General features: G+C 39.3%; 1 protein-coding gene across 1 annotated transcript in view; it reads left to right on the top strand.

The window, feature by feature from the left end:
- iqch (IQ motif containing H) overlaps positions 1–16094 on the top strand; it is a 178285-nt gene that overhangs the window by 39757 nt on the left and 122434 nt on the right. Inside the window, exons 7-9 of the mRNA XM_072565275.1 lie at positions 2728–2848; positions 3187–3324; positions 11042–11259. Coding sequence (XP_072421376.1) covers positions 2728–2848; positions 3187–3324; positions 11042–11259 — 477 coding nt within the window. The remainder of the gene's footprint in view (positions 1–2727; positions 2849–3186; positions 3325–11041; positions 11260–16094) is intronic.

Genomic DNA, 16094 nt, shown 5'->3' with positions numbered 1-16094 from the left:
ATCATTGAATATGTTGAAGGCTGAGATACACAGATTGTTGGGTTTTTGGAATCATGATGATATGGACAGAGGTAGGAAATTGAATTTGGGGCACAAGATTAGCTATGATTGTATTGGATGATGGAGTAGGGTCAAGGACAACTACTTATATTCTTGCTTCCTGTTCTTATGTTTTTCAGGTCTACCACTAATCTTCACAATGGTGTATTTTGATGATTTGGAGATGCTGTTGTTGGATTGGGGTGTGCAAAAATCACATAACACCGGGTTATAGTCCCACAGGTTTAATTGGAAGCACTAGCTTTCGGAGCACGCTCTGAAAACTACTGCTTCCAATTAAACCTGTTGGACTATAACCTGGTGTTGTGTGATTTCTAACTGTGTATCTTGATACCATCCTTAACTTCTTTAGTCATGGTGGTTCATCTTTCTTGCAAAGCCTTTGCTGAGGAAATATATCTCTTTGAGAATTGTGAAATATAATGCACATTATTCAATAATTTGATACTAATTCCCTTGAATACACTTACAAGGTAAATTGAAGTACTTGGAGTCAAAAACCATTACTGTGCTTTTAAAATGTAGAGATAAAAGCTGCTTTTTTTAAATATAAAATCTGCATTTGAGCACAGTTATCAGTACATATCCAAATGACATAGGATTGCTGTCATGGTATTTAACAGTATCCATTGTGCATAATTGTACCTTGGCGCCATTTGTTTTTATTCCTCATTTTTTATAATAAAACTTGTAGTCAATACTTATAGATTGTTCTCCTTGCATGTGATCTGGCATGTGTCTAATTCAGTAGATTCTGGTTACACTGCAGTAATTCAAAAATTGCCTGTTACGTTAATAAAATCTTTACAAGAAATATACAAATTAATACAATGTCACCGTGACAAAAATCAGAGATAATTGCCAAAGCAGAGCTAAGGAACAGATGACTACAATCAGTATACTTTCAACCCAGCATTTGGGAAGTGAAGGTCACCCCCATCTCTTATGACAGAAGAACATTTGTTGGTAAACAAATTAATCTTTCTAAAGGTCACCATTTGTTTAAGTTTTTATCCAGCGCTTGTCATCTGGAATACAAGACAAGTCTGTCATTCAGCTACGCAGGGTGCAATAGAAACGTGCTGCATGGATGCAGTAATGGTGTTCCAGTGTGTTTCAGCATTCTTTGGTAACATGGTGCCTGATTGGGATGCTATGGGCTGCTGGTTTACAGCTGTCTGTGGGCAAGATAGAGGTCCAGCCATGAATTACAATAAGATGGGTCCATACTTTCTGACTGGTAGAAGCTGGACTTCTGCCTGGAATTGACATTTTCAATGCTATCAGCCAGCACATATCTTTTACCTCAATTTTTTTTCTCTTTTTTCACTTTCTGCTACTTCTGCTATTTTTTATTCTCATGCAATGCATGAAATTTGTATAAAGTTCTACCTCAAGACTACTTTGCAGGCATTTTTGTTACATCATCAAAACAACCACATTTCTTATAAATTAATATTGAAATGGTAACTCTTCATTTAGATTGTTATATCCTTATTTGTGACCTACATTATTGATGTCACAAAACTGTCCTCTATTTTGAAGCATTATTATGTCTCAATGAGCATTTAATTTTTAACAGTCCCTGAGAAAATCACGGCAAAAATGTGCAACAGTCATGCCTCTTAAAGAATTGCTGTGATTGCTAATTTTTCCTACATATTACGAGTCACTGTACTTCAATGTAATACACCTTTTAAATGAGATACTGAATAATGTTTCTGAAAATGTACTATTCACTAATATTAAAATATTTAATACTTCCAGTGATGAAAGTCCTTGAAAGAGTGGATAGAGTGCTGCCTATATCGAGAAAGAGTTTAATTAGATACATATTTTTCCTATGAACTGTCATCCTCTTCCACTTTACATGCACAGAATTCTTCAGCTACTTTCTACTTTAATACAAATAGTAATTGCAGAGAATGTTTGACTTTGTCTCGAATAATTTGAATCAGCATTTACTAAATAAACAGGATGATAAAGGAAAAAAAGTAAAACTAGATAGGACCAAAAGTTAATATTTTGGGCCATTCCACTTTCTACTGAGATAATTGTTTCCATATAGATTTCCTTGTTTGCTTAATAGCAAATAGAAGCTAAGCTTACCCACTGAATTCTGGGTCTCTCAAAATCTCTTCTTAGTTGAATAGGTCAAGAGTAGATATGTATCTCCACTGGAGCACTGTTGAAAAGTGGACCATCTTTGGAGGACAGAATTATCATTCACCAAACTTAATGGAATATAAGACCCCTAAATATTCTTAGAAGACAATGGATGTTATCGCACTGGACTGATCCAGAGTTAAACAGAAGCCCTTAATGTGAAAGGGCTAAAAGGGAAAAGTGCCTCAACATTTCTCTTCATCTATTTCACCTTTACATCAAATGAAAGTAATATTGAGAAGAACAAGGGAGATGATATATAAAATATTTTATATATCTGGGGACCAGAAAAGAAGTTATAGTTAGCAGTAATTTATTATAAATGAATACCAGCACAGTTTAAGTTCAGGTGTCAGCAATGAACCATGGAGGTTTGGTCACCTGGTGGGCCATACTGATGTTCGCTGCAAGTGAATGTGCATGAAATTCACAACAAGAAGTTTATAACCATAACCTCTCAAAATGAAAATAACATTAATTCATAGCGTTTCTCTCCAACAGATACCTCCTCAAAAACTTATTAAAGGTTCTACAGTGGGTACACTTGCCATTTTGCCTGTTTCCCACCGTGAAAATCCATCACTCCTTCCTCCATTTGTATCTGAAAAAGATGCAAGAAAAGGTCGGTAATACTAGACTACATCACATAATGTTATGTGCAATAAAGTTAGGCATCAACCAATTTTAGGACTTTTCCCATTATGTTACTCTTAACTACACAAACTTGATGAGGTTTTCTGTGTGAAATGTGTGGTTTTAATGGTGTGGGATACTGTTTTGAACAGAACTTCTCTATGTTCTGCTAGAAGCCTCAAAACAAGTTGAAGCAGATCTGCACACACTGCGACATTGTCTGAAGCTTAACCCTCCTTTCTAAAGGGGTCATAACCTGTGCTTCATGAAATAATTATTTTACGTTACTCACAGTTACTGCTGATGATATTTTTGCTTCTTCCATAGGTATTCTGAGTTTGATTGAACGAGGTTTAATTCCTCCAGCATCTGAGCTGACTGTTGATCCACCTTTTGTCCAAAACAGAGCAGCAAAGATTCATGATATTCAAGAGAAGCATAGGAAACCATCTCATGAAATATTTGGTAAAGATAGTGTTTAAGACTATATTTTGTGATTAATAATCCCTCCTTGGTTGAATGACCTGCCACCACTCATTGCCTGAGCTCATGTTCCAAGAATAACTCCATGACCAATGTACTTGGAAGGAAACCAATACCTTTAGAACTATACCGTTCAATATTCAGCACCTTTCAGAAAAGAGAAGTGAAAAATAAAACTACTCTAAAGGGGAAAGTGTATTGAGATCTAAAGTACAGTCAGGTGGCAAATTAAGAATAATAAGATTACAGAAGTAGATACACTTTTCACTATGCAATTCACATGATTCAATTCCTGTAGCAGTATATGAATCAAAGATACATTATGCAAAATTATGGGATATGATTCATGTCCTACAAGTGACCTGGCTCATAAGAACGAAAGTCATGGATGCATTATAGTCAGTGTTGCAGGTAGGGTATTAATCATTATACCATTGGTCTGCATATCTATTCTTTATAGTCTATACATTAAAAATTAATTGGTAGAGAGGTTAAAAAAAGAAGACCAGTTTAATGGTGGACTGTATTCCTTTGAGCATTGGTTTCAGAGTGGCTGGAGGCAATGTGAGCTCTCAATACTGTGTATTGTGGAATGGATTGGGAATGTTTACACGTTCCCCTCAAACAAATTCTCAAAGGGAAAGAAAGATTCTGGTTATTATAATCTGAAAAGTCATGTAATTTTAATGGTAACAAAATATTTGTTGCTTTATTCCATTTGGAAAGGAATAATTTATTTAACTCCCCTTACAACCTCACATGGTCCTCAGGCTCTTCATATCCTATGAATTAAGTTTTTGAAGTGTCATCATTGCTCTTTGTGGAAAACACTATAGCCAATGCAGTAGGTCCCACAAACAGTGTCATACCAGTGTGAGTTGAAGGATAAAAGGTTGGCCATATCATTTGCAAAAATCCTTTTTTTTTTAAAATAGTATCTCGAGAGCTTTTACATCAAACTAATAGGTGGATAGACGGTTTAAATGCCTTATTCTAAAGATGGTATCCTTAATGAAAAAGTACACCAATCACTAATGCACCAAAGTGTCAGCCTAAGTTATGTTCTCCAGTTCTAAAATGTGAACTCAGTACATTTTTACAGAGACAAGTAGGCATTTCACTGATCCAGACTGACATGTTATAATCAATTCTGTTTTCGAAGTGAAAGTCAAATGCTGGGGAATGGAATGTTTTGTCATTTTGGAATGTTTTTTCACCTTTGCAAGCAACCAGATACCAGCGTGCTATATATGATACAAATATACATACAATATTTTACAAATTAGGAGCAAAATTAATGCATTTGGCTTCCCAAAGCTGCTCTGCCATTAAATAAGAACATGGCTGAGCTGTCTGTGTTTTGCATTCTACATTTGCATCTACTTCAGATAAGCTTCCATTCCCTTTGTAATAAGAATCTATCTGCCTCCACATTAAAAATATTCAATGGCCTCACTTCCACCACCTTCTGAGGCAAAGAATTCTGAAGTGCACCACGCTTAGAGAAAATATTTCCCCTCATTTCTGTCATATAAGGACAACCCCCTAACCATTAAACCCGTGGCCCTGATTTCAGATTTCGCCACAAGAGAAATATTGTGTCCACATCCATCTTGTCAAGACTATTAAGGATATGATCCGCTTCAATCAAGCACCCCTCTCTTTTCTAAACTAGTGAAAACAAGCCCAGTTTATCCAAACTTTCCTTGTAAGACAATCTGCTCACTCCAGATATCCATCTAATAATCCTCCTTTGACCCAACCAAATGTATCTTCCTCAGCTAAGGAGATCAAAGCTAAACACAGAATTTGAACTGTGGTGTAACCAATGATCTCTATGAAGCTTAACATCCTTACTTTTATGTTCCTCTTGTAATAAAAGACAGCATTCAGTTAACCTTAATTGTTTGCTTTACCCAAATACCAACATTTTGTGACTCATGCACTAGAACATCTAGATCCTTCTTTATCACAGAATTCTGAAGTAATTTTTCATTTGAGTAATACTCTGCAAATTCATTCATTTGCCAAAGTGAACGACTTCACATTTTTCCACAATGTACTCCATCTGGTAGATTTTTGCCAATTCATTCAAACTATCTGTATTCTTGTGTCCTCTTCAAACATACTTTCCAACCTATAGCTATAATCATTTAGCCAGCATGCTTTCACTCCCCTTATATAAGTCATTGATATAAATTGCAAACAGTTAAGAGCCCAGCATAGACCCCTGCTAGGACCCCACTTGTCACATCCTGCCTATCTGAAAAAGACAAATATATGCATATAAATAAAACAAAAAACTGCAAATGCTGGAAAGTGGTTAGTATATATGCAGAAGATGGGGTGAACTGAAGATCGATCACTGGATCCAAAGCTTTCTCTCCAAAGATGCTGATAATGTGTTGCTGGAAAAGCGCAGCAGGTCAGGCAGCATCCAAGGAGCAGGAGAATCGACGTTTCAGGCATGAGCCCTTCTTCAGGAATCATTCCAGCTTTTCCAGCAACACATTATCAGCTCTGATCTACAGCATCTGCAGTCCTCACTTTCTCCTTTCCACAGATGCTGCCAGGCCTGCTGAGGTTTTCCAGAATTTTCAGATCTTGCTACATTTATACATACCCTCTGTTTTCCATAAGCCAGCTGATCATGCTAAAATGTATTATCCATGTTACCCCCATACCATGGGCTCTGACTTTGCGTAATAACCTTTTGTGTGGAACCTTGCCAATTACATCTGCTGGCTCCTTTTTCCACAATGGATGTTATTTCTTCAAAGAATTCCAAAAATTGGTTAGGCATAATTTCCCTTTCACAATACTATGCGGTTTCTTCCCAATTACCTTGAGGTATTCCAAGTACCCAGCCATAGCTTCCTTGATTGATTGATTGACATCAAGCTAACTGTCCCATAGTTTCCTGTATTCTGCCTCCTTCTGCCTCCTGCTTGAATAAAGATGTTATATTTGCTACTTTCCAGTTATCTGGTGGAACCATTCCAGATTCAAGCATTTATTTTGGAAAATTAACATCACTTCATCTGTTACATCATTAGCCACTTCTTTCACTCTAAAATGAAGTCCACCAGGAGCCACGATTTGTCAGCCTGCAGCTCCAACAACTTTCTCAGTACAGCTTCCCTGCTGATTAGACCACTGGTGATAAAAATCCCTGCTGGTAAAAGCCTGGTTCGACCACACTTGGAATATTTTGTCCAGTTCTGGTCGCCTCTTTACAGGAAGGATGTAGATGCTTTAGAGAGGGCGCAGAGGAGATTTACCAGGATGCTGCCTGGATTGAAGGGCTTGGCTTATGAAGAGAGGTTGAGCGAGTGCGGGCTTTTCACACTGGAGAGAAAAAGGAAGAGAGATGACTTGGTAGAGGTGTATAACATAGTGAGAGGCATAGATAGAATAGATAGCCAGAAACCTTTCCCCAGGGCAGAAATGGCTGTCATGAGGGGTCATAATTTTAAAGTGATTGGAGGAAGGTATGGGGGAGATGTCAGAGGAAGGTTCTTTACGCAAAGAGTAGTGGGTGCGTGGAATGCACTGCCAGAAGTGGTAGTAGAGTCAGAGAGATTAGGGACACTTAAGTGACTACTGGACAAGCACATGAATGGACGTAAATTGAGAGGTGTGTAGATTAGGTTGATCTTAGATTAAGATAAATGTTTGGCACAACATCATGAGCCAGAGGGCCTGTACTGTGCTGTACTATTCTATGTTCTATGTGGGCGGCACGGTGGCAAAGTGGTTAGCACTGCTGCCTCACAGCGCCAGAGACCCGGGTTCAATTCCCGCCTCAGGCGACTGACTGTGTGGAGTTTGCACGTTCTCCCCGTATCTGCGTGGGTTTCCTCTGGGTGCTCCGGTTTCCTCCCACAGTCCAAAAGATGTGCAGGTCAGGTGAATTGGCCATTGCTAAATTGCCCGTAGTGTTAGGTAAGGGGTAGATGTAGATGTAGATATAGGGGTAGGGGTATAGGTGGGTTACGCTTCGGCGGGGCGGTGTGGACTTGTTGGGCCGAAGGGCCTGTTTCCACACTGTAAGTAATCTAATCTAATCTAATTGTAATTTCACCAAGTTCTGTTCACTCCTCCATATCCTGATTTATAACTATCACTAATCATTGTGTCTTCTAAAGTAAATACAGAAGCAAAATACTTGTTCATTAAATTCCCCATTTCCTTTTCTATTTCCTATTAACTCCCTATTCCAACTCTAGAGGACTAAAACTAATTTACTTACTCTTCCTTTTGAAATGCCTGTAGAGACTCTTGCTATCTGTTTTTACATTTCTAGTTAGCTTCCTGTTGTACTCTATTTCTCCTGATTAATATTTTAATCATTCTGTACTGTTCATTATTTTCTGTACAATCATCTGACCAGCCACGCACCTTCGTGGAACCTTTTGCTTAAGTTTGATGTTTGCTCTATTTTTTTAGTTAGCCAAAGACGATGGGTCTTCCTGAGAATGTTTCTTTATTCTGAAATATCCCCTTAAATATCTGCCACTTTTTTTATTTTAATTGATCTATTTCCTATCCTTATATCCCTGTTCACCTCAGCTAGCCCAGCTTTCATGTCCATATAATTGCCCTTATTTAAATTTCAAATACTACTCTTGAATAACATAGTTCTCTTCCCCATCAAATCGAATTTCCCATTTAATCATGTTTTGCTTGCTGCTACCTAAGGATATCTTTAGTTTGAGGTTGATAATTAATCCTGTCACATTGTGCAATAACAAGTATAGTATGAACTACTTTCTGGTTGGTTCCAAAATGTGCTGATACAAAAAATGATCTTTAAAGCATTCTGTGAACTCCTGGCAGGCTATCATTACTAATCTGATTTTTCCAGTGTATATGAAAATTAAATCACCCATGATTATTGCTGTACCTTTATCACAAGCACCCAGTTCTTTTAAATATATATTGTCCTGCAGTGTAGTTACTGTTAGGGAACCTGTAGACCACTTTTACTCGAGACTTAGAGTCATAGAGTTGAAGTTATACAGCATGGAAACAGACCCCTTCGGTCCAACTCGTCCATGCCAACCAGATATCCTAAGCTGATCTAGTCCCGTTTGCCAGCATTTGGCCTGTATCTCTTTAAACTCCTCCTATTCATGTGCCCATCTAGATGCCTTTTAAATGTTGTACCCACCACCTGTGGCAACCCATTCCATCCACATATCATCCTTTGCTTGGAAAGGTTGTTCCTCAGGTCTCTTTTAAAATTTTCCTCTCTCACCTTAATCCTCTGCCCTCTAGTTTTGGTCTCCCACATCCTGGGGAGTGATCTTGGCTATTCATCCTACTCATGCCCCTCACGATTTTATAAACTAAGGTCTCTAAGGTCACCTCTCAGCCTTCAACACTCCAGGGGAAAAACACCCAACCTGTTTGGCCTCTCCTTTTACCTCAAAACCTTCAACCCAGCAACATCATGTAGATCTTTTCTGAACCCTTTTAAATTTAACAACGTCTTTCCAAAGCAAGGACACCAGAATTGAATGTATATTCTAAAAGTAGCCTCACCAATGGCCTGTACAGCCACAACATGACATCCCAACTCCTATACTCAACATTATGACCAATGAAGACAAGTGTGCCGAACTCCTCCTTCATCACCCTGTCTACCTGTGACTCCACTTTCAAGGAGTATGCACCTGTACCCCTAAGTCTGTTTGTTCAGCAACACTCCTCAGGGCCCTATAAGTGTATAAGTCTTGCTCTGATTTGCCTTACTAAAATGCAATACCTCATATTTATCTGAATTAAACTCCATCTGCCATTCTTTAGCCCATTGGCCCATCTGATCAGAATCCAGTTGTACTCCGAGATGACCTTCTTCACTACCCACTACACTACCAGTTTTGGTGACATACAAAGTTACTCACTATTCATATCCAAATAATTTATATAAGTGATGAAAAGCAGTTGACCCAGCACCACTCCTTGTGGGACACCGCTGGTCACAGGCCTCCAACCCTGTACCACCATCCTCTGTCTCCCATCTTCAAGCGAATTTTGGTGCAATTGGCTAGCTCCCCATGGATTCCATGTGATCTAACCCTACTAATCAGTCTACCATGCAGAACCTTGTCAAAAGCCTTGCTGAAATCCATATAGACAGTGTCTACTACTCTGCCTTCATCAATCTTCTTGGTCACCTCTTCAAAAAACTCAATCAAGTTAGATACGATTACTTGCACACAAAACCATTTCGACTATCCCTAATCAGCTCTTGCCTTTCCAAATGCATGTAAATCCTGTCCCTCACAATCCCCTCCAACATTGACGTCAGACTCACCCCTCTGTAGATCCCTGGCTTCTTATCCCTGTTACTTCTCATCAACATCCTGATCTCCTGAACCAAGGTCATCTTGAACTATTGCATTCTAACTATTGGACTAACTAGCTCTAACTATTGTATCCTGTCCAGCTGATGCTTATTTATATTCTGTCCCTGTAAGAATGACCCTGACCTTCCAGTTGCCTGCCATTTCAATAAACCACCTTACTGTCATGTTAATATTTCTGTCCCAGATCTGCTACAGTGTTCCAGTGATGCTTAATACAAACTGGATGAACAATACCTCATTTTAAATTTAGTCACTTTACAGGCTGTTTGACTCAAAATTCAATTTCACAACTTCAGAGCATGATTTCTGTCTTTCACCTTTCTTATATTCCCCACTTCCATCCCTAACTGTGTCTTGTGTGTGCCTCTCAGCAGAGTGGACCCATTTTCTCCTTTGCATACTTTCATTCACACCCATTTTACATCTCTTTTTTTTCTTTACCACTAAAGTCTGTTCCTCCTTCTCTGTCAACAGCATAAAACACACCACTTTCCAGCCTCTTTCAGTTCCCTTTGCAAATTGCAATGTGAAGTCCAGCAGCAATCAGAAAAAGTGAAGCAAATTAGTATTGAGAGAGCGAACCAAAAATAGAGCCTTTCCCAGTACAACCAATCTATGTTTAGAACTGCAAGTAACGTAGGGAACATTAAAACAAAAGAAACTTACTCTTTGTCACCTAAACAATTTTTACAAATAAGTTGTTGTTAAAACAATTTATTGAGCGCCTTTAACATAACAAAGGCACTGCTGAATGATGTTATGAACCATAACTTAAAAGGAAGCTACAACCACAGATAACAAGTCAGTAAAAGTTTTTTATTTGAGCAACATAAAGAGGGAGAGAGATTTAAAGACAATTGGAAGATTAGATCTAGAACTCAGGGTTAAAGTAGCTGGGAAGCATAGCCACCAATGGAGGAATGATTAAAATCAATGGTCAGAATTAGAGGTGCACAAAGATCTCTTTGAAATTTGAAATTTTAGCAAGCTTATTTTAACCAGTGAGATCTTGTGCTTGTTTGTGTCCAAATTTAATGCTAAAGTTATTGTAAAATTTGAAACCACCTTAAAAATGGTGATTAAATATCTAAGTGAAAGTATGGTCCTATTATTTAGGCATTAAATCATGTTTCTTAATATTGGATAGATAGCAAATTGGCATGAACTCTCATGGAATATTTTACAAGTTCAGATAGTTGAATGCAAAAACCATTTTGTAAGACATGGCTTCAGGAAATTTGCAATTACATGTTTTTACCTCATAAACTTTAGAACTACATTTAAAGGACATTTTCTAAAATTAGATTATTGTTACTTTCTTCCAGGTACTTACCCCAAAAATGCTTACTGTATAGTCGTTAGTGAGTCATACATAGAGGAAAAAAAGTATCCAGACAAGAACCCAGAATCCAGGCTGCCTTTAAAGATGGGCACTGTTACTCCTGCTCCTTCATTCATGTCCAGGACATCAGCTAAGGACATCAGTGCAATTCAACACCTGCGTGGTAAAGAAATGGTGCCCTTTGAATTTCATCAGCCAAAGGTTTGGAGAACAATGTGTTTTGTAAATCAGGATGTACAGTATTTTTGTAAAGAACATTTTCAACTTGAATGTGCATTTAATGGCAAGGTTGTACAACTCCCAATGGAGTAGTGATAAAGCTAGCTAGCAGAAGTTAGTAGTTTTCTGTACTGCGCAGTTACTATGCGCCAGTCAGAACTAAAATCCATACAAACGCATTCTTTGCAGCAATCCAACAGAGAGGCTTTATTCTGAACTTGTGCATTGTGTAAGAAATCGAAATAATCTAAACAAACCTGTGAGCACAAGTTAAACACTCACCAGTATCATATGACTCACTTCTTCAGGAGACACAGTCCAACATAACATATACCACCTAAAATGCATATACCACTCTTCTGTGAAATAAACAACCATAATATTACACCCTTCTAAACATGACATCCATGTGCAAGCAGCAAAACTATGGGCATGATACACAGTCCCACTAGAAAAAACAATCAGAAGTACCATCTAATGAGAGTCTGTTAAGTGGGTGCCTGATTTCTGCTGGCTGTTGTTTTCTTACTTCTGGTGTGGGATTCACCTTAGGAAAACTGGGAACTTCACATAAAGGGGATTTGTCTCTAGGGGCATGCAGACAGACTCAGCCACATGGGCAGTGTCCTCACTGTCTACGGTGGGTTGTTCTGCGATGATGTGCTGCCATCAGGAAGGAAGGCAGAGGCCCCTTCTTGAGGCCTTCAGGTGATGGGGTGGTTCCAGAACATGGGGATATACAATACCAGCTAGTTAGCATGTCTTCACCACATGATCTCGCCCCCCCCCCGGTCTAGACCGTGTAGGATATGAAACCTGTCTGGGCCAGCATCATGGCAGGTACAAGTCTGTCAGTTGTATTGAATCTCCAGGCCAACACTTGGTCACCCTAATGAAAAGAGCATCTCTTGGAGTCTGTTTCTCTTCTAGGCTCTTTGATTATTCTCAACAATCTTGTGCATTTATTCAGTTGTCAACAGGCTGAACAGAGTTCATAAGTTATTTTGAAAAGCATGTGCACTGACAAGTTCGGGTTTGTGACATGAGGTGTATTTCAGTACCTGGCCAAGAAGTTATTGACTCGATGAATTAGTGAACCCTTCCTCTTTCATGGTTTCGATGAGCGCTTTAACAATTGCAGAATATTTCCACAAAACCATTGGTCGATGGATGATTGAGCACCAAGTTAATGTGCCAAATGCTGTTACATTTCATTCAGTCAGTAAATTCCTTTGCGAGAAACTGAGGACCATTGTCACAGATGATCTGCTCAGAGTTACCAAAACTTGCAATCATTTTGTCCAGTTTCTCAATGGTCAGGTCTTCAAAAGTGGAACTTCATTACCGCCACCTCCAGACCTTTAGGATGAGCATCAACCACCACCAGCAACAACTAATGCTCAAAGCGGGTGGACATAATTAATGCAGACATGATGTCATGGCATCTTGGGCCATTCCTTTAGTTGTAACATTGACAATGGTAGTGCATTTTGATTTTGGCACAAGCTGGCTTTTTAATTGATTTGGGCATCTAAATTTGGCCACATAAAAATGATCCTGATGAGCTCTTTCATCTTCATCACCCCTGGATGGCCCTAGTGATCTTGTATCATAAGTTTAGAAGGATGAATACCCTCTTCCCCACAGTAGACAGTGTTCTCAACTGCCAACTCCCTACCTGCATATATGACTTCCATTCCAGGTTGTGCCTGCTGGGCCTCCCTTTTAGTACTAGATCCATTATCCATGTTAAAATAGGGTCATTTATGAAATGTTTCTTCAGTTGTCACCGTCACCAGCACATTTTCCAATTGAGAGAAGTAGAGAATCTTCAACCCATTACTGGATTTCCCTTCATGCAAGGGCACTGGCATCCTGGACAATGTGTTGGTGTTTGCATGGCCTTCCAACTGCCTGTATTTGATATCATTCAAGTGCGGTGAGAAGAGTACCACCCCTGAAGCTGATTGGCCACCATTGAGGGAATCCCAGGGTGTATAGGGCAAAGGTAAAATATGATGGGATGATGATCTGTTAGCAGAATAATGTTGCTGGTAACATTTCTTCTCACCAAAAATGATACTGCGGGCTTCCTCCTCCAGTTGGGAATATCCTGTCTCTGCATTAGTGAGAGAATGCGAAGCAAAGACAGTCGACCATTCCTCTCCATTGAATAGGTTGTACGACAGTACTGCACCAATTCCATACGGTGACACACCACATGCTAATTGTAAGGGCAACCTAGGGTCAAAATGTCTGATCTGTGGCATGCCTGTTAGACAGCAAGATACGCTCACTCACAGCCTGGGTCCCATTTCCAAGACTTTGCATAAAATATTGTATAACAGCTTCAGAACAGTAGCCAACTTGGAACTAATTTGCCAAAATAATTCACAGGACACAGAAAAGGTATTATTTGGGACACATTAGTAGGCCATGGAGCCTCCATTTCTTTGATGCCTTGAGAAGCCCTTTTTTGGTATTGATGTGCCCTAAGTGTTTAATCAAGTTCTTGAGGAAGTCACACATTATCTTTTACTCGTAACCAGTGTGCTTTAGGGTCTCTCCAGATTCCTCAAGTGGTCTTCCTCTGTGGAGCCAGTGATCAAGATTTCACCAACATAACATTATACCTCTTAGTCCAAATAGGATTTGGTCCATAGGCCTCTGAAATAAGGCTGCAGCTGATGTGATCCTAAAGGGGAGCCTTTTGTAGCAAAACAAGCTCTGATGAATCAATGGAGTCAGTGAGTGTTGGAACTCAGCAGCCTATCCAATCTATGGCTAGGCCTAAAAAAGATCCATCTTTGTGAACTTCATCTCTTGTGCCAGGTTGCTGAACTGATCTTTTATCAAGAGCAATGGATATTTATCTGCACAGAACACTGGATTAACAGTAGCTTTCAAGTAAATTCAGATCAATCTGTCCTGTTTTAAAACGTTGATGATAGGTGTTGCCCCATCACTTGTTCCAATATACCGATAACCACCAACCTCATTAGTTCTGCCTCTACTTCCAGACAGATGGTGGTCAGACCAGTATGTGACTTTTGGATTGACTGTCTGGTTTCAATTTGAGTTTAACTCGGACTCCCCTCATTTTTCCAAGGCTGCCTTCAAAGCACCTCAGTATTGATTCAAGATATCTTACCGGCATCAGCCAATTTGTTCACAGCTCTACACCTCAATTTTAGTTTCTGTAGCCACATATTCCCAAATAAGGTTGGGTAAATCACTTTCACAATGTGGAGTGGCAACTCTGTGGCCTGGTCCTGTAGTTATACCGTAGCCGTTTCATACTCTTTCAAGGGCAGCCTCTGCTTTGTGTATGTCCTGAGGGTGATGTTGGAATACTTGAGTGGCAGATTATTCAGCTTTTCAATGTAAATTGCTTTTGGTATAAGTGAATCTGCAGCCCCTGTAACTACCGACATTTTGATGGGTTGCCCATCCAATTTAGGCACAATCCAAAATGTATGCGTTTCACCATGGGGGGGCCAGGATATTCAATTTAAATTCCTCATCGGGGATGTTTGATTCCAAGCAGTGTCTACATCTTCCTTGTGGCTGATAACATGGCTCTTCTTCCTTGAGTTTAACTGATTTTTCTTTGGCACAGAATTTTCCAGATGACTGTAATTCCTTCGGCAGGGCCTCGGAATGTGGTGCTCTCATTCACAGTTCTTGCACTGGACTGCACCAGTAGTCAGTTCCAGATATGCTATACCTGTGGCACCCTGCTCAAATTTCTTGTGTGGCCCCCATTTTATGTACTTGGATACTGGGCCTAGCTGTGCAACTTTTCTGGTTGCCACATCCATAGACTTCTCAATGGTGTGATTTTAAGATTTAGATTTCATTCAGTTGTTGGAAATGGCCTTATTTCATTTGCCACACATCAGTGTCTCTCTTAAAGTATCATTTAAAACATTCCCAAACTCTGTGTTCAATGAGGCACTTAAAGCTCACAAAGAATTGACCCACAGATTCGTCCTCTAATTGATTCAACTTGTGAAATCTGAATCTCTCTGCAATTAGTCGGGCTTTTGAGGGAAAATCATTCTAAGTATCAATTAACTCTCAGTGCATTTTGTTTTCAGATTTGTCTGACTGAACAAGGTTTCTAAGTAAACTAGAGGCTTTACTGCCTATAGTTCTGAGGAACATGTTACTACCAATTTATCTGCGATTCTATTTGCTGTAATGTAACTGAATCCAACAGTGTAGGCCTTCCAGCCTTCTGATCCTTCTTCGAAGGGTCCGGTGGTACCAAATTGATCCACCATTTTGTTTTTAATTTGGATTGTGCAATTAGGTCTTGTTTACATTGAAAATCTTCATAAAATCAATATCTTCACCTGAGGTTTGCTCCCCTAAACCTAATTGCAACAACGTTTCATTGATTTTTAACTCCTAATGTGGAATGTTTCTTCCTTTCCATGCCTGAGAAATCCCAAATGGTGAACTCTGCAGTCCTGACTTTCTGGATTTCCTCCCATTTCAAATTTGAATTGTGTTGATTTTTTTCCCTTTACTTTCTTCTTTTCTTCTCTTTAGCATGCACACATCCTGACTGAATTTTGCTTCATCATCAGTAATTATGTGGTGGTCAAGTTACTATATTCCAGTCAGAACTAAAGAACTTGTAATTTCCTGCAATCCAACAGGAGGCTTTATTCTGAAGTTGTGTACTCTGTGAAAACCTGAAACAAGTTTCAACAAGCCTATGAGCACTAGCTGAACACTCGCCAATGTCAGAGTCAAAAAGTATGGCGCTGGAAAAGCACAGTCTGTCAGGCAGCATCTGAGGTGCAGAA

This window comes from Chiloscyllium punctatum, chromosome 48, assembly GCF_047496795.1.
Source record: "Chiloscyllium punctatum isolate Juve2018m chromosome 48, sChiPun1.3, whole genome shotgun sequence".
NCBI lineage: Eukaryota > Metazoa > Chordata > Chondrichthyes > Orectolobiformes > Hemiscylliidae > Chiloscyllium > Chiloscyllium punctatum.
Note: the sequence above shows the minus strand (reverse complement) of the source record. Positions and strands in the feature narration are given on the sequence as shown.